This window comes from Pteronotus mesoamericanus, unplaced genomic scaffold (genome assembly GCF_021234165.1).
Source record: "Pteronotus mesoamericanus isolate MK-2021 breed Mesoamerican mustached bat unplaced genomic scaffold, CSHL_Meso_final contig_171, whole genome shotgun sequence".
NCBI lineage: Eukaryota > Metazoa > Chordata > Mammalia > Chiroptera > Mormoopidae > Pteronotus > Pteronotus mesoamericanus.
In genome coordinates, this window is record NW_026555070.1 from 1,872,032 (window position 1) to 1,891,558 (window position 19,527).

General features: G+C 39.0%; 1 protein-coding gene across 1 annotated transcript; it reads right to left on the reverse strand.

The window, feature by feature from the left end:
- Window positions 1-16,608: 16,608 nt before the first annotated feature.
- LOC129064973 (olfactory receptor 1361-like) lies at window positions 16,609-17,554 on the reverse strand. Its single transcript, XM_054566242.1, is given in 2 exon segments — window positions 16,609-17,478; window positions 17,481-17,554. Coding segments are annotated over 2 exon segments (942 nt in total). The 5' UTR covers window positions 17,553-17,554.
- Window positions 17,555-19,527: the final 1,973 nt, after the last annotated feature.

The window sequence follows — 19,527 nt, forward strand, 5'->3', positions numbered from 1 at the left end:
GTATCCTAAACGCAGTTTACTCTTGTATTACTATTTATTAATTATTATATTATTTTCTGTTACAAACAATTGTAAACCTACTTTTGCCCCACCCTGTATGAATGAAACCATATATTTTTCTTTCTTGGTCTGATTTATTTTGCTTAGCATAATACCCTCTAGGTCCATCCATGTTTTTTCAAATGGTAAGATTTCTTTTTTTTTTTTTTTATGGTTGAGTAATATCCATTGTGTATATGTACTACATCTTAATTATCCATTAGTCCATCAATGGAAACTTAGGTTCCTTTCATATCTTGGCTATTGTGAATTGTTGGGAACCATCCTGTTTGGTTTCAGAGACTGTAGCATTGCCGGTAGGCGAGAAGGCCCCAAGGCTGGAGCTGAGCAAGGAGGCCTTGGGAAAATAGGCCACTGAGAAGACAAAACCTGTCCCCCTGGCAGGGGCACGGCCCTGCATCCCTCACATCACCATGCTTAGCCCCAGACAATGGCTGGTTAGTCAATGACAGGTAAGACACCTCGAAGGCAGGGGCAACCTAAGACAGGCACAGTCACAAGTGGCCATGATGGGAAGGACTTGGGGAACACAGAGGAAGGGTGAAAGACCCTCACCCCTTGGCTTTGATAAGGCTGGAGTCTTCATTCTATCTGGAGGAGGTCTCCTTATCTTTTCACAGTTCTACTCTCCTCGCCTGGCTCAGGCATGAAACAATACTGGAGGCAGCCCTGAACTGTATTGGGTGGTTCCTGGGGGAAATCAGGCCTAGAAGTAAATTACACTCTTTGAAGCATGCTTTGTTTTTTCTTCAAAAGCTATGATAACCAGCTCATGCTGGGAAGGAAATTTACATTATTCACGGACCCTGACCCTAAACCATTTGGCCTTTATGTTTTCTCGTCCCACCTTGGACCCATGTAAATCAGTGTGTTCCTGCCATTTGTTTTTTTCAAAACATCATCTATTCTCTGTAAACATTAACATACTGATGTAATGAGATCACCTGTACATTCCTACTATCTAGCCTCACTGATAACCCTTTCAATAAAAGCCATTGAGCACAGGGGCTTGGGGCATTCCTCACTAGAGGGAATTGCCACCTCCCTTCTCCTGGCAGACAGAGAAAAGTGTCTGGGACAGCTTATTTTTATTTCCCCATCTGTGACAACCCAGAGCAGCCTCTGCTGGACCAGAGTTCGACCTCTGCCTCAGGTGGCGCCCAAACAGGGACCTTAAGGCCCCCGCCACCTCAGCGCATAATGCTGCAATGAACATAGAGATGCATATATCTTTTCAAATTAGTGTTTTGGATTTCTTTGGATAATACCCAAAGTTGGGATTGCTGGGTCATGCGGTAGTTCTATTTCTAATATTTTGAGGAAATCTCCATACTGTTTTCCATAGTGGCTGCACCAGTCTGCAATCCCATCATCAGTGCATGAAGGTTCCCTTTTCTCTACATCCTTGCCAACACTTCCTGTTTTTTAATCTATTGATGATAGCCATTCTGACAGGTATAAAGTGATATCCCATTGTGGTTTTAATTTCCATCTCTCTGATGATTAGTGATCTTGAGCATATTCATGTCTGTTGGCCATCTATTCTCTTTGGAGAAGTGTCCATTTAGGTCCTCTGCCAATTTTATTTTTTTCTTTTTCTAAAATTGTTCAGTTACAGTTGTCCCCATTTTACCCCCATTACTCTCCCCTGCCCTACCCACCCCCACCTCTCACATTTAATACCACCGCCTTCCCCTGCTGTTGTCTTTGTTCATGGGTTCTTTATACCTGTTCCTTGACTTGACCCTTCCCATTCTTTCCCCCTTATTCACCTCCCTCAACCCCTCTGGTCACTTTCCAGTGGGGTTTTTTGTTATTTATTTCCATGTCTCTGATCCTATTTTTCTTGCTTATTTGTTTTGTTGATTAGGTTCCACTTATAGGTGAGATCATACACTATTTGTCTTGTACCTCCTGGCTTATTTCACGTAGCATGATGGTCTATAGTTCCATCCTCGCTGTTGTGAAGGGTGGGAGTTCCTTCTTTCTGCTGCATCGTATTCCATTGTGTAAATATACCACAGTTTTTTGATCCATTCGCTTACCGATGGGCACTTAGGCTGTGTCTAGCACTTGGCTATTGTAAGTAATGCTTCTATGAACATTGGGGTGCATAGGTTCTTTTGAATTTCAGGATTTCAGGGTTCTTAGGGTATAATCCCAACAGTGGAATTGCTGGGTCAAAACGCAATTCTATTTTTAGTTTTTTGAAGAAATTCTGTACTATTTTCCACAGTGGCTTGACCAGTGTGCATTCCCACCAACAGTGCACTAGGGTTTCCTTTTCTCCACAACCTCACCAGCACTTGTTGTTTGTTGATTTGTATATGATGGCCATTCTGTATGGTGTGAAGTAGTATCTCATTGTGGTTTTAATTTGCATCTCTCTCATGGCTAGTGATGCTGAGCATCCTGTCATTTGTCTCTGGGCCCTGTGTATGTTCTCCTTGGTAAAGTGTCTGTTCAGGTCCTTCATGCATTTTTAAATTGGGTTGTTTTTCTTCCTGTGTGGAGTCCTGTAAGTTTATATATTGTGGAGATCAAACTTTTGTCCAAGGTATCATTGGCAAATATATTTTCCCATATGAAAAGGTTGGTTTCTTTTTCATTTTGCCAATGTTTTCTTTAGCCATTCAGAAGCATTTTAGTTTGATGTAGTCCCATTTGTTTATTCTTTCCTTTATATCCTTTGTTCTAGGGAGCATATCAGTGAAAATATTGCTGTGTGGAATATCTGAAATTTTCCTGCCTATGTTCTCCTCTAAGACTTTTATGGCATCATGACTTGTATTTAAGTATTTTATCCATTTTGAGTTTATTTTGTGTATGGTGTGAGTTGGTGGTCAAGTTTCATTTTTTTTTTCATGTAGCTGTTCATCTCTCCTGGCAGCATTTGTTGAAGAGGCTATTTTTACTCCATTTTATGCTCCTGCCCCCTTTGTTGAATATTAATTGACCGTAGAGACATGGGTTTATTTCTGGACTCCCTATTCTGTTCCATGGATCTACGTGTCTGTTCTTATGCTAGTATCAGATTGTTTTAATTACAGTGGCCCTCTAATATAGTTTGATGTCAGGCATTGTGATCCCTCCTATTTTGTTCTTCTTTCTCAAAATTGCTGAGGTTATTCAGGGTTGTTTATGGTTCTATACAAATTTTTGAAATATTTGTTCTTTATCTGTGAAATATGTCATTTGTATTTTAATAGGGATTGTGTTGAATCTATAAATTGCTTTGGGTAGTATGAACATTTTGATGATGTTAATTCATCCACTCCATGAAAACGGTATATGCTTCCATTTATTTGTGTTTTCCTTTCTTTCTTCAATGTTGTGTATTTTTCTGAGTACAGGTCTTCTACCTCCTTAGTTAGTTTTATTACTAGGTACTTCATTTTTATTGTTGCTATAGCAAATGGGATTTTTTCCTAATTTCTCTTTCTGCTATTTCATTGTTGGTATACAAAAAAGCCTTTGATTTCTGAATATTGACTTTGTATCCTGCTGTTTTGCCAAATTCACTTATTAGGCCTACTAGTTTTTTTATGGAGTCTACAGCATTTCTTTGTACAGTATCGTGTCATCTGCAAACAATGACAGTTTTACTTCCCCCTTTCCAATTTCGATGCCTTTTATTTCTTTTTCTTGTCTGATTGCTGTGGCTAGAACTTCCAATACTATGTTGAATAGAAATGGTGAAAGTGGACAACCTTGCCTTATTCCTGATATTAGTGGGAAAGCTTTTAGTTTTTGCCCCTTGAGTATGATGATGTTGGCTATAGGTTTCTCATATATGGCCTTTATTATGTTGAGGAATGCTCCCTTTATTCCCACTTTGCTGAGTGTTTTTTTTATCACAGATGGGTGCTGTACTTTGTCAAATGGTTTTTCAGCATCTATTGATATGATTATGTGATTTTTGTCTTTCCATTTGTTTATGTGATGTATTATGTTTATTCGTTTTCAAATATTGTACCATCCTTTCATTGCTGGGATGAGTCCCACTTGATCATGATGTATGATCTTTTTAATGTATCACTGGATGCAGTTTGTCAATATTTTGTTGAGGATTTTAGTGTCTATGTTTGTCAGTGATATTGGCCTGCAGTTTTCTTTCTTTGTTGTGTCTTTATCTGGTTTTGGAATTAGGATAATATTGGCTTCATAAAAAGAATTTAGGAGTCTTCCATCTTCTTGGATTTTTTGGAATATTTTGGAAGGATAGGGGTTAGCTCTTAAATGTTTTGTAAAATTCTACTATGAAATTGTCCAGTCCAGGACTTTTGTGTGCTAGGAGGTTTTTTTTGTTTGTTTTATTACTGCTTCAATTTCACCAGCTGTTATTGGTCTTTTCAGGCTTTCTGCTTCTTCTTGATTAAGTTTTGGAAGATTATATGTTTCAAGAAATTTGTCCATTTCACCCAGGTTTTCAAATCTTTTGGTATATAGTTGTTTGCAGTATTTCTTACAATCCTTTGTATTTCTGTGGTATTAATTGTAATTTCTCCTCTTTGATTTATGATTGTATTCTCTTGGGTTCTCTCTCTCTTTTTCTTGATGAGTCTGGTTAAAGGCTTGTCAATTTTGTTTGTCTTCTCAAAGAACCAGCTCCTGGATTTATTGTTGCTTTAAATTTTTCTTTTAGTCTCTATGTCATTCAGTTCTGCTCTGATTTTGATTATTTCCCTCCTTTTACTCGCTCAGGGTTTTGTTGTTATTTCTCTAGTTCTCATAGATGTAGGGATAGGTTGTTTATTTCAAATGTTTCTATCTTTTTTAGGTAGGCCTTTATTGCTATGAACTTCCCTCTCAGGACTGCCTTCACTGTGTCCCATAAGGTTTGAGCTGTTGTATGTTCATTTTCATTTGTTTCCAGAAACTTTTTGATTTCTTCCTTGATCTCATTGTTGACCCATTCATTGTTTAATAGCATGTTATATAGTCTCCATGAGTTTAAATGTTTTTTAGTTTTTTCCTTGATACTCATTTCTAGTTTCAAGCCCTTGTGGTCAAAGAAAATGTTAGATATGATTTCAATTTTCTGGTTTTGTTGAGGCTTTTTTTGTGTCCTATCATGTGGTCTAGGTAGCACTCTTTCTGTGGTGCTTTCAAAGTGTTCCAGGTACATTTGAAAAGAATGTACATTTTGCTTCTTTGGCATGTATATATATGTTAGGTTCTATATATGTTAGTTAAGTCCATTTAATCGTCATTCAGTTCCACAATATCCTTGTTTATATTTTGTTTGGAAGATCTATCCATTGTTGATAGTGGGGTGTTAAAATCTCCAACTGTAAGTGTGTTGCTGTTTATATCTTTCTTGAAATACTCCAAGATTTTCCTTATATATTTGGGTGTCCCTATGTTGGGTGCATATATGTTTACAATGTTTATGTTTTCTTGATGGATTCTTCCCTTGAATATTATGAAGGGTCCTTCTGTGTCTCTTTCTATGGCCCTTGTTTTGGAATCTGTTTTGTCTGATATTAGTATTGCTATCCTGGATTTTTTCCCCTGTCCATTTGCTTGGAATGTTTTTTTCTCCAACCCTTCACTTTAAGTCTCTGTAGGTGTTTTGTTCTGAGGTAGGTCTCTTGTAGGCAGCATATGGGCGGGTCCTATTTTCTTTTCCATTCAGCTACCCTATGCCTTTTGACTGGCACATTTAATTAACTCACATAATGTTTTCATTGATAGGTACTTATTCATTGCCATTTTCCCCCCTTGTACCTGTGTTCCTCCCACTCTCATTCTTTTTCTTTATCTTGTTAAAACAGTCCCTTTTTCATATCTTACAATGCTGGTTTTGTGAAGGTATATTCTTTTAGCATTCTTCTGTCTGGGAAACTCTTTATATTGCCTTCCATTTTAAATGAGAGCCTTTTCTGGGTAGAGCAGTCTTGGTTTCAGGCCTTTGATTTTCATTACTTGGAATATTTCTTGCCATTCCTTTCTGGCTTGTGTTTCTGTTGAGATATCAGATGTTAGCCTTATTGGTGCTCCTTTGTATGTTACTTCCTGTTTCTCCCTTGCTGCCTTTAAGATTCTCTACTTGACTTTGAATTTTGCCATTTTAATTATAATGTGTCTTGAAATGGGCCTCTTTGGGTTCATCTTGTTTGGAACCCTCTGTGCTTCTTGGACTTCTGTGACTTTTCCTCTCATCAAATTAGGGAAGTTCTCCGTCATTACTTTTTCAAACAGCATTCCTATCCCTTGCTCCTCTTCTCCTTCTGGTATCCCTATTATATGGTTATTACTATATTTTATGTTGTCCTGCAGTTCCCTTAATGCCTTTTAATTCTTTTGGAGTCTTTTTTCCTTTTCTTGCTTTTTTTGGGGGATTTTTTTTTCTATTTTGTCCTCCAGATCACTGATTAGATCCTCTGCTTAATCTAGCCTGCTTTTGATTCCTCCTACTGTGTTCTTCAATTCAGATATTGTATTCTTCATTTCCTTCTGGCTGTTATTGACAGTTTCTATGCCCTTTTTCATGCTGATGTAGTTCACAGTAAGTTCCTTGTAGCTTCCCTGTAGATTTTGGTAATTCTCACTGAGCTTGAGCTTCTTTATAACCATTGTTTTGAACTCAATATATGATAGTTTACTTGCCTCTATTTCATTTAGCACTCTTTCTGTAGATTCTTTTCGTTTTGATTGGGGGTAGTTTCTTTGTCTCCATATTTTAGAGGAGACTTATCTTATTTGATTCTTCATATTAAATTGATCTGCGTTGACTCCCTGTCTTTGTGGTGTGAAGTTCTATGATAGGAGACCCGTGGGATTCAGTGGTGCAGTCTCCTTGATCTCCTGAACTTGAGGCTCTTGGAATATGCCCTTTATGTTGGCTCTCTGGATGTAATTGGGTTTTGATTGTTTTTGGGTCATTCTTTGGTGGGTCCTTCCTTCCAGATGGATGACTGAGGGTCACTCCACCCACTACATCTTGTATGGTGTTGTGCAGGTGCTGCCAGAAAAAACCACAAAGCCCAGGAAACAAACCCACACACACAAAAATAGCTCCCACCTGCAATCCCACTATCAACAACAAATGAACCAGTATTAATAAGGGTGTAAAGAATTAATACTATTATAACAAAGGAGAGTGAATACAACATGGCCTACTGAAAGGAAAATGATTTTGAGAGGGGAGAGGGAGAAGCATTAAGAGTAGGGAATCAGAGCAATGCAAAGAGAGAAAGTAAAATTTACATCATAAGTAAAAAAGGGAATAAAGAAGGTGGAATGGAGTAAGAGAAGGGAAGTGTATGGTATTAGGTTTAAATAGAAATATAAAAAAATAAAGCGAGAGAGAGAAAGATAAAGGGGAAAAAAGTAAATAAATAATAAAAAAAATAGGAACCAAATTGAAGAGAAAGATCCACCACAGCACTATCAACAACAAATGAGCTAAAATTAATATAGGTGGTATGGGAATAAGAAGGAAAAGAGAAAGAAAGAAAAGCTCAAGGGATTTTTGAAGGAAAGGGAAGTCATTTTGAGATGGTAAAGGGAGAGGGAATACTAAGAGTGAGGAACAAAAACCAGGCTAAGACAGGGAAAAATTAAAATTTGAGACAAAAAGAAAAAGAAAAAAGAGCCCTGGATGGTGTGGCTCAGTGGATTGAGTGCCGGCCTGTGGACCAAAGGGTCGCTGGTTTGATTCCCAGTCAGGGCATAGGCCTGGGTTGTTGGCCAGGTCCCCAGTTGAGGGTGTGTGAGAGGCAACCACACACTGATGTTTCTCTCCCTCTCCTTCTCCCTCCTTTCCCCATCTCTGAAAATAAATAAATAAAATCTTTAAAATATAAGGAAGAAAAGGCAGGATGAAAGAGAAAAAAAGGAAAGAACAGCTAAGACAGGGAAAAATTAAAATTTGAGACAAAAAAAAGAGTAGGAGAGAGGAATAGTAAAATCTGAGATTTGAAAAACAAAACAAAAAAAAAGAGATCTAGAGATAAAATTGAAAAAATGCAACAATAACTACCCTGTCCACAGCCAATGAACAAAAATTGCTCAAGGTGGAGAGAGAACATGAGCATTTTAGGAGTGGGAAAAGAAATGTGAGTTGACCATTGACAAGAATATTGATTTTGAGAGGCTGGTTGGGGGAGAAATAGTAAGAGTATGGAATGGAAACAGTTGAAACAAGAGAGAAAACAAAATTTAAAATGAAAATAAGAGGAAGAAGAAGGGAAAATGGAGTAAGAGAGGGGAGGAGCAAAATATGTGAATTGAAATAAAATATAATATAAAATCTAGTGACTTAATATGCACAAACTTGAAGGACAAGAAATGAATGTTAAAAAACTATGCAGGAAAGAAAAATTGCAAATAATGGAGAAGACCATGGTGAATTTCATTTCAGTAGCACCTAGTATTTACCACTTTTATTTTTTTTTTTCGATCTGCCTCTGGCGATGTCAGATGGTGACCCCATCTGGCCTTAGGCAGCCTGTTGGAGACTACCAGGGATCTACTGTCTGTGGCTGACTCCTTCAGTTGTTAATCTAGTCACCCTGTACTCAGCAGTCAGGATTAAGCACCATACAGTGGGGCAGAATCCCTCCTGGGTGCAGGGCTATTGTTTCCTCTCAGGCTGTTGCCACTCAGAGGGGAGTGCTCTGTCTGAGCAAGATGGCTCCTGCAGTATGGGAATTGACTCAGCACCAGGATCCCAGTGGCTACTCTCTCAGTTCTCTCCCTAAAGCCTCCATCCCCAGACTCTCCTCAAGCATCTCTAGTCCACTCTGCCCCACCTCCCCTTTGCGAGAGCCCAGGGTAGGTGGCTGCAAATGACAATTTATGCATTGGCCCTTTAAATGGCTCTTTGTGTCTCCAACCCTGCCATTTTTCACAGCTGGATATTATCTGTGTACTTTTTGGGCTCTGGTGCTCTAGGATGGGGAGCCCAGCTTGGGTTTAGACCCTACACTTCTCAGGGGTATCCAACCAGCCACTTAAATATCCCTCTGGCATTTCAGCTGCTACCAGTGTGTGCCCAGCTAGCCCTCTCGTGTCTCCACCACACTCCCTACCAGTCATGTTATACTGAAGCTGTTTCTTCTGTCTGTCTGTGGTTATAAGGCTTCTCTCTTGCTATTGTTCAGTTGCTAGTTCCACTTGATTTCTCCACAATCTAGTAATTCTAGATTAATTCTGGGATGAGATTAGTGTAACTTCCACTCAGTCCTCCGTCATCCGGATGCCCTCTCTCTGCCAATTTTCTAACCAGAGTGAATGGGCGCGTGTGCAAAGTTGTATGAGTTCTTTATATATTTTGGATATTAATGTCTTACTGAATGTATCATTAGAAAATATCTTCATCAATTTGGTAGGTTGTCTTTTTATTTTGTTGGTGGTTTCATTTGCTGTGTAAAAACCTTTAGTTTGATGTGGTCTTATTTGTTTATTTTTGTTTTGTTTCCCTTGCCCAAGGAGACACACCCAAAAGATATTACCGAGTGATGTCAAGAGTTTACTGCCTGTGTTTTCTTGTAGAAGTATTGTGGTATCAGGTCTTACACTTATGTCTTTAATCCATTTTGAATTTATTCTTGTAAATGGTATAAGACAATGGTGTAGTTTCATATTTTTTGCATGTATCTGTTGAGTTTTCCCAACACCATTTATTGAAGAGGCTGTCTTTACCCCATTGTATATTCTTGCTTCCTTTGTCATAGATTAATTGACTATATACACACTGGTTTGCATCTTGGCTTTGTACTCCATTCATTGGTCTATGTGTCTATTTTTATGCCATTACCAAAACCATGCTGTTTTGATATCAGGTAGCTTGATACCTCCAACTTTGTTTTTCCTTCTCAAGATTGCTTTGCCTAATCCAGGTCCTTTGTGGTTCCATATAAATTTTTGGATTATTTGTTCTAGTCTATGAAAAATGCCATTGATATTTTGATAGAGATTGCATTGAACTGTAGATTGCTTTCAGTAGTATGGACATTTTAATTATGGTAATTCCTCCTACCCATGAGCATGGTATATGCTTCCATTTATTTGTATCGTTTTCTTTTTTTTTTAAATTGATTTATTTTTTCAAATACTTTTGTCTCTGCCTTCCTCCCACCACTTTCTCTCGCCCCCGCCCCTCCCTCCCTCCCTCAATCCTTCCCCTTTGGCTTTGTCCATGAGTCCTTGCTATATGTTTCTTGACTTTCCCCTTCCATTTCTTTTCCCCTGCCCATCCCTCCCTCCTTCCCTCTTGTCTCTGTTGGTTTCTTTTCCTTTCAATGTTGCTGGTCTTATTTTCCTTGCATCTTTGTATCTTTTTCAATTTATTTCTTCAATTTCTTCTAGTTTTCTGAGTATACATCCTTTATTTCCTTTGTTTTTAAATTGATTCCCTAGGTATTTTCTTATTTATGATGCAATTGTAAAGAGTGTTTTCTTAATTTCTCTTTCATAAGTTTGTTATTGGTATATAAAAAAAGCAGTTTCTGAACATTAATTTTATATCCCACTACTTTACTGAATTTATCAGTTCTAAATTTTTAAAGATTTTATTTATTTATTTATTTATTTATTTATTTTAGAGAGCGGGGGAGGGAGGGAGAAAGAGAGGGAGAAAAACATTGATGTGTGAAAGAAACATTGATTGTTTGCCTCTTGCAAGCCCCCAACCGGGGACCTAGCCTGCAACCCTGGGAATCATGTCCTGACTGGGAATCGAACTGGTGACCTTTTGGTTTGTGAGACGGTGCCCATCCCACTAAGCCACACCAGTCAGGGTAGTTTTACAAGTGTTTGGGTGGAATCTTTAGGGTCCCGTATAGTATCATATCATTAGCAAATAATGACAGTTTTACTTCTTCCTTTTGAATCTGAGTGCTTTTTATTTCCTTATCTTGTTTAATTGCTATGGCTAGGACTTCCAATACCAAGTTAAATAAAAGCCGTGAGTAAACATCCTTGTCTCATTCTTTATCTTAAGGAAAACACTTTAAGCTTTTCACCATTGAGTATGATGTTAGCTGTAGGTTTGTTATATATGGTTTTTATTGTGTTGAGGCATGTCCCTTCTATTCCTACTTTGCTGAGACTTCTTGTCATAAATAGATGCTAGATTTTTTTCAAATGATTTTTCTGCATATATTGAGATGATAATATGATTTTTATCCTTCATTTTGTTTATGTGGTATTTCATCTTAATTGATTTGCAGATATTGAACCAACCTTGTATCCCAGGAATAAATCTCGCTAGACCATGGTGTGTGATTTTTTTAATGTATTACTGAATTTGGTTTACCAGTATTTTGTTGAGGAATATATATCTATATTCATCAGGAATATTGGCCTACAATTTTCTTTTCTGTAATGTCTTCATGTGGTTTTGGTATCATGGTAATGTCAGACTCATAAAATGAGTTTGGGAGTCTTTTCTCCTCTTCAAGTTTTTTTTAAATTTGAGGATAAGTATTCATTCTTCATTGGATGTTTGGTAAAATTCACCCATGAAGCTACCTGGTCCAGGAGTTTTGTTTGTTGGATTGTTTTTATTACTGATGCAATTTCATTATTTCATATTTGTCTGCTCAGATTTTCTGTTTCTTTTTTATTCTGTTTTGAAAGATTGTATGTTTCTAAGAATTTATACATTTCTTCCAGGTTGTCCAATTTGTTGGCATATAATTGTTTATAGTATTTTCTTATAATCCTTTGCATTTTTGTGGTGTCAGTAGTTATTTCTGCTATTTAATTTTTAATTTTCTTTATTTTTGTCCTCTTTTTTTCTTGATGAGTCTGCTTAATTGTTTATCAATTTTCTTTACCTTTTCAATGAACCAGTTCTTGGTTTCATTATCTTTTGTATTCTCTTTTAGACTTTAATTTATTTCCACTCTGATCTTCATTATTTCATTCCTTCTGCTAACTTTGGGCTTTGTTTGTTGTTTTTTCCCTAGTTCCTTTAAGTGTAATGTTAGATTGTTTATTTGAGATTTTTCTTGTTTCTTAAGGTAGGCCTATACTTCCATGAACTTTCCTTTTAAATCTGCTTTAGCTGTGTCCCATAGATTTGCGTTTGTAGTGTTTTCATTTTTATTTGTCTCCATGTATCTTTTGATTTCCTCCTTGATCGTTGTTAGCCCATTCATTGTTTAGTAGCAGGTTATTTAGCTTCTGTGTTTGTGTTTTTCAGTGTTTTTGTTTTCTAATTGATTTCTAGTTTCATACTATTGTAATCAAGAAGATGCTCGATGTGTTTTTAATTTTCTTAAATTTATTGAGACTAACATGTGGTCCTAGAATATGTTCCCTATGTACTTGAAAATGATATATATTCTGTTGCCTGGGGTGAATGTTCTGAAACTATCAATAAATTCATCTGACCTAATGTGTCATTTAAGGCCACTGTTTCCTTGTTGATTTTCTGCCTTGATGATCTATCCATTGATGTCAATGGAGTAATCCCCTATTATTGCTGTATTGCATCGATCTTTCCCTGTATGTTTGTCAATTAGCTTTATATATTTGAGTACTCCTATGTTGGGTGCATAACAGTTTACAAGGGTTATATCCTTTTGTTGGGACTATCCCTTTATCATTATGAAGTACTGTTCTTTGTTTCTTGTAATAGTCTTTGTTTTAAAGTCAACTTTGCCTGATATGAGTACTGCTACCCTAGCTTTTTTGTTCATTTCCATTTGGGTGAAATATCTTATTTCTGCTATCTCTTTATTTGACATCTTTGTGTGTCTTTCAAACTCAAGGGGATGTTTTTAGGATGGAGATATATATATATATAGATAGATAGATAGATAGATAGATATGTCTATATATCTATATCTATATAATCTATCATCTATCTATCTATCGAGAGATCTTGTTTTCTTATTCATTAAGTCACCATATGTCCTTTGTTTGGAGCATTTACTCCATTTAGGGTAATTATTTGTAGGTTTCTAGTTATTATTGCATTTTATTAATTGTTTTCTGCTTGTTTTGTAATTTTTTTGTGTTCCTTTCTTATTCTCTTGCTCTCTTCTCTTATACATTGATGACTTCCTGAATTGTTGTGATTGGATTCCTTTCTCTTTATTTTTTGTATATCTCTTAGAGATTTTTGGTTTGTGATTACCATGTGCTTCATATATACCAAACAATGTTTATAGCAGTCCATTTTAAGTTGATGATTAAGTTTGAACACATTCTATAATCACTACCATTTTTTCACCCTCTTTACATTTGTGTTTTTGTCATTATATTTTGCTTCTTTTTTGTGTGTGTCTTTGTATATCAGTTAGTTTGCTTTAATAATTACACATGATTGTTCTGCTTTTGCCTTTTCACTTTTGTACTACCTTTATAGTTGGTTGAACCACTGCTTTTATTATGTGTTTGCCTTTGTCAGTAGAGTATTTTTTTGCCATATTTTCTTATTCATATTTTTTTCTTCTGCATCTTCTAAAGAAATCCCTTTCACATTTCTTGTGGTACAGGTTTTGTGGGTATGATCTCCTTTAGTTTTCTATTTTTCTTTCTTTCTTTTTTTTTGTCTGGGAAGCTCTTTATATATCCTTCAATTCCAAATGATAGCTTTGTGGAAAGAGTAACTTTGGTTGTAGCTCCTTGCTTTTCATCACTTTAAATATTTCATGCCAGTCTTTTCTGGCCTGAAAACTTCCTGCTGAGCAATCAGCTGACAGTCTTATAGGAGCACCCTTGCTGCTTTTAAGATTCTCTCTTTGTATTTCACCTTTGGCATTTTAATTATGATATGTCTTGGTGTGGGCCTCTTTTGGTTCATCCTGTTTGGGACCTTCTGTGCTTTCTGGACTTGTATGTCTGTTTCCCTTACCAGGTTAGTAAAATTTTCAGTCATTATTTCTTCAATTATATTTTCAATACCTTGCTCACTCTCTTCTCCTTCTGGTGCCCATATGATATAAATGTTTGTATGCTTTATGTTGTCCCAGAAGTCCCTTAAACTATCCTTATTTTTAAAATTCTTTTTTCTTTTTGGTCTTTCAATTGGGTGCTTTCATCTACCTTTTCTCCAAATTGTTCATCCAACCCCCTGCCTCCTCCAATCTGCTGTTGATTCCATTTAATATATTCTTTATATCAGTTATTGTGTTCTTTATTACTGATTTTTTTATGGTTTCTATCTTTTTGTGTGAACTCTCACTGAATTCAACTATTTTCCCCCCTAAGATTATTGAGCATTCTTGTAACCAGTGTTTTGAACTCTGCATCTGGTAGTTTGCTTACCTTCATTTGGTTTTTCTGGAGGTTTCTCCAGTTCTTTCATTTGGTACCTGTTTCTTTGTCTTTTCATTTTGGCTGCCTTCCTGTGTTGTTTTTTTTTTTCTGTGCATTGGGTATACCTGCTAGGTACCCCCTCTTGACAGGGTGGTCCTTAGGTACTAATATGTGTCCTGTGGTGCCCAGTAGTGCAGTCACCCTGGTCACCTGAGCCAGGTGTTCCAGGGATGTCTCTTCTGTGGGTAGTATGGGCCCTCCTGTTATAGTTGAGCCTTGATTGCTGTTGGCTTAGTGGATGAGATTGACCCTCAGGCTGTCTGGCTGTGAGTCCTAATCATGACTACAGCTGACGGGCTATTGAGTAGGGGCTGATGCCATGGGTTGGGACTAGCTTTAGCAGGGTTCTGGTATCTTAAATACACTCTTTTGGTGTAATTGATGGAGCTAATGGGGTGGTGTCCTAGTATGTTGGTCCTGGGTCTTTTAGGAGGGGTTGAGTGCAGACCCAGGTCAGCTGCTACCTGTGCCTGGCCCAGGGCTACCTGGTAGGATCTATAAAATGATCTGCATTTGGTAGCTGCCTGCACTGGGCTTGGAGGCACCTGGTACAGGCTGTGCTATGAACTGAGACCCCATTCCAATACAGCTGGGCTTGGGGCCACTTAGCCATGGTACAGGGCATAACGAGGCCATTTACTGTATAATAACCACTGAGAGTGTGCTACTGGGTTGGGTGTGGTCTCAGGGAATAACCATGGTAGGGCAAGTAATGCTGGCCAGGATAATGGAAACTCAGACTGGATGTGCACCAGCTGGATAAGAAGAGGGAAGACTCAACAGTAAAACAATGCCATGTACCAGCACATTAGTCCAAGAGAGAGCTGTACCTCATTCCTTGCACTAAAGCCAGACAATTCAAACATCCCCATATTTCCTATGTGTTTTTCAAGCTGCTGTCCCTTTGCTGGAGATTAAGGCAAGTTGTTGTGAGTGAGTGAGTCTGTTCCCCAGCCCTTTAAGAGGACACCTGGGTCACAGCAGTGCTCTATCTCACCCGATGGAGTCCCTGATGATCTTCACAGCCAGGAGTTGTGGGGACATTTCTTTCCAGCATGGGGCTCTGGTCTGGGACTTTCACTCCTCAACTGGTTCCTCCAGAGCCAAGATATCCCTCCCTATTCTTAACCACCACACATGGGTGTGGAATCAGCCATTTTGCATCTTTTCCTATGATACCAGTCTCAGTGTGGCTTCTTCTTTACATCCTTAGTAACAGGATCTAATGCTTTTCAGCTGGTGTTCAGCTTTTTCTCAAGGGTGGTTATTCTGTAATTTAGTCATAGTTTTGACGTGGTCATGGGAGAAAGGAAACACAGGGTTTGCCTACTTCACCATCTTGACTGGAAGTTTATAGAACTGTTCCTTGTCCCAATAGTTATGGTGATTATACAAATCTATAGATGTCTCAAAGCTCACAGAACTGTATGCCTCCAAAAGGATAAATGTACTGTATGCAACTTAAAATGATAAAATTAACAATAAGAAGTAAAAAAGAAAATCAAAAGAAAATGTTCAGCACCTTCCTGGTTTCTATAGTCAGTAGTCTTAGCGACTTGGACAAGGTAACTTCTCGATGACTCAACTTTCTCATCTTGTACAATGGAAATATCTGACATAGCACCTCATAAGGCTGTGTGAGAGTTAAATAAAATAATACAGATATAGTCTTTAACATATTGAAATCATTTAGTACTGTCCATTCTCTTTTGATTTATTATGCACGGTAAGATAATTGGTGTGGGATTGCTGAAACTTCATTGACACGTGTGGCTCTGACTGGCATACATAGCCTGCTCTCAGCTTTCCCTGTGTCTGAAATCTCAACCTCTGACCATGCCAGACAGGCTTCTCCACTATTCCCTTGGGAAAGCACAGAGAGCAGTTGCCTCTAACAAGTCCATTTCTCATTCATTGGCAAGTCCCACCCACAGTGGCGGCCAGTACCGTGTAACATTGCTATGCTCATCCTTAAAAAGTGCTTTCAGGTGTCACTTGGATCCATTTCCCCCTAGGTCTCGGTCTGGTTTTCATCTGCGTAATGGGGGTCATGGGATCAGCCCTTTCTATACCTTTCTATAGGTATCAAATGAATGAGTTTATGGCTTATGAGCACCTGTCAGCCTCCTTTTAAAATGAGATCATGACCACTAATTACAGAAATAGTCATGGGATAATTTCACACCTATCTGGGCCTCAGTTTCTCTTTTGAAAAATGAAGAAGTGTATCATTTCCAATTGCCTTTTTAGCTATAAAATTTCCTAGTACTAGGACCTTGACAAAACAAGTCTCCTAATAATTAGTTTCCTTAAGGCTTCTTTCATGTCACGATTTCTCAAGCTGTAGATGAAGGGATTAACAAGGGGCGTCCCCACAGTGAAGATGATAGTGGCCACCGTGTCTTGTGCTGAGTAAGAGGATGAAGGGTGCATATAGACCCCCAGAATGGCCCCGTAGAAGAGGGAGACCACAGTGAGGTGGGATCCACATGTGGACAGGGCTTTCCTTAGTCCATGGGCAGATGGCAGCTTCAGTACCTTACAGAGGATGTAAGCATAAGACATGATTATACATGAAAATGGTGTCAGAAATATCAATGCACCCACAGTGAAGACCATCACGTCATTGATAAAGGTATCAGAACAAGACAGCTTCAGAACTGCATAAAGGTCACAGAAGAAGTGGTGCACAGCACTGCTGGAACAGAATGTGAGCCGAACCATGAGAAGAGTGTGAAGGAGAGCGTGCAGGTTCGTAATGACCCAAGACACTGCCACCAGAAGGATACAGAGTTTGGGCCTCATAATCATGGTGTAGTGGAGTGGGTGGCAGATGGCAGTGTAACGGTCGTAGGCCATCACACTCAGGAGGAATCCATCCATGTTGGCGAACGTGATGTAGAAGTAGGTCTGCGTCATGCATTCCACATAAGTGATAGACTTGCTTCCCAATATGTGATTCACCAGCATCTTGGACATCGTGACCGATGAAAAGCAGATGTCGACACAGGAGAGGTTGGCCAGGAAGAAGTACATGGGTGTATGGAGATGACTGTCGCAGATGATGGCCACGATGATGAGGAAGTTCCCGATGATGGTGAGCAGGTACATACCCAAGAACAATGCAAAAGAAATGCGTGCTCTTGCTCTGGCTGCCCAGAGAGCCCCAGAAGAAGAAATTCTGTGACTCTAGTTTGGTTGTGTATGTCCATGTCTGTAGCAGAGAAAATGTGATGAAAAGTAAAAGGAGTGACTTAATTAACTGGACTTGTAATTTTTTTAAAGATGGCAGATCCAAACTTTATTTCTTTTTATAAAGGATTACGTTTATTTATTTTTTTTAGAGAGAGGAGAAGGGAGGGAGAAAGAGAGGGAGGGAAACATTGATTGGTTTCCTCCCACATGCCTCCCGCCGTGGACCTGGCCCGCAACCCAGCATGTGCCCTGACCGGTAGTCAAACCAGGGACCTTCAGGTTTGCAGGCCAGTGCTCATCCACTGAGCCACACCAGCAGGGAAAAGTCTATTTCTTAATAAATACTCCCTCAAATGTAAAGTTAGATGAGATGATAATGATATGTTATGCTTTTAAAAAGTTTTTGTGACACTATTATTATCATTGCTTAGGAATTACAATTAGATGATTCTACAAAGGTAGTTTCACTGAAATAGCCATTTTATTCTATAATTTTAACTTATGTTTTGTTATCTTTGATTACCTCCAGCTTAATGGAGATTTCACTAACATTTAGTGATTATCTGTATGTACAAAGTGTTTTTACGTACGCTATTTCTTTTCATCCTGTGAATGGTTTCTGTCATTTATAAATGAGGACAGCGGTAAGAGGAATCAGAGATAAAGAAACTGAGACTCAGAGAGGTTACTAAATGCCGCAGCACACCGAAAAGTATTATTTGCTGATCTGACCCCCCCAAAAGTATAATTTTGATTCATTCACACCAGACAGGTGAACTGTTGTGTTGGCTGATGTCATTTTTTATTTGACAATCTAGGGAAAGAAGTCACTGCCCCTGACTAAATACTCAAGTATTCCCTGTTTTAAAAGTCGTTGCAAGCTCCGGCCAGGTTGCTCAGGTGGTTGGGGGGTCCCCTGGTGTCAAGGTTGCAAGTTTCTCCCCCAGTCAGGGCATATACTTGAATCAGCCCGTGAATGCATAAGTAAGTTGAACAACAAATCAATCTCTCGGTCTTTCTCTCTCTCCTTTACTCTCTCTCTAAAGTAAATAGGTAGATAGATAGGTAGGTAGGTAGATAGCTAGCTAGATAGAAGTTCCTGGGGCACACTGGCTGAAAATGGATGGATTAGATTGATAAGATCCACAGGGTTTTCAGACCTAAAGCAGATAAAATGCTGTTTTCCAAAAATTTCTCCCAGTTTTACGTCCATATTTTGATTAGCTACCATTTACTTGAAATAAACGTGAAAGAGGTATAGCAGGGTGGCTGTGGTTTTTTCCCTACAATATGAGAACTGTGGATAAAGCCAAAAAAGGGTCAGTGGGCTCTAAGTAACTCAAAATGCATTCTGAGAGAGCTGCCGGCATTAAGGTTAGTCACTTCCTGTCAGTGTTTGCTGGGAGGAGCACAGCCAACACGGCTCCCAAACACATGTCATGGTGGTGAGGGACTGAGAGGGGACAGGGCAGTAATTCTGAAGGAAGGCTGTGACCCCCCGTAACACTGTCGTGGGCATATGTTCACGATGAAGTCTTTCCTGTAAGTCCGCCAGGCTGGCTGGACCACGTGGAAGGCCCCTGACTCGGGACATCTTTGCAATACTGAAGGCAAAGCCGTGCCTGCCAGGAAAGGAGATGCGATCGATAGGGCACGGTAGAATCAGCTGCACTTGGGGGAGGCTTTCGAGAGTGACAGCGGCTGAGAGCGAGCTGGCTCTCCACCCCTGAGAGCATGTGGGGGTCCCTGCAGAACCCTCTGCGAGAAACGCGCGGAGGTGAGCCCGGAGGAGCCAGCTTGTGTATCCCTGCCACGGTCCGCGACAGCCAGAAAGGCAGCCGACACCAGCAGAGGAAGGAAGGGCAGCTTCCCTGAGTGGCCAAGGACAGTAACCCCTTCTGGACGTCCTCTCTCTCTCTCTCTCTCTCCCTCTCTCGCCCCAACTCAGGAAGAGCTAGGTCTCGAAGAGCGAAGGGGAAGAGGGGCCTGAGA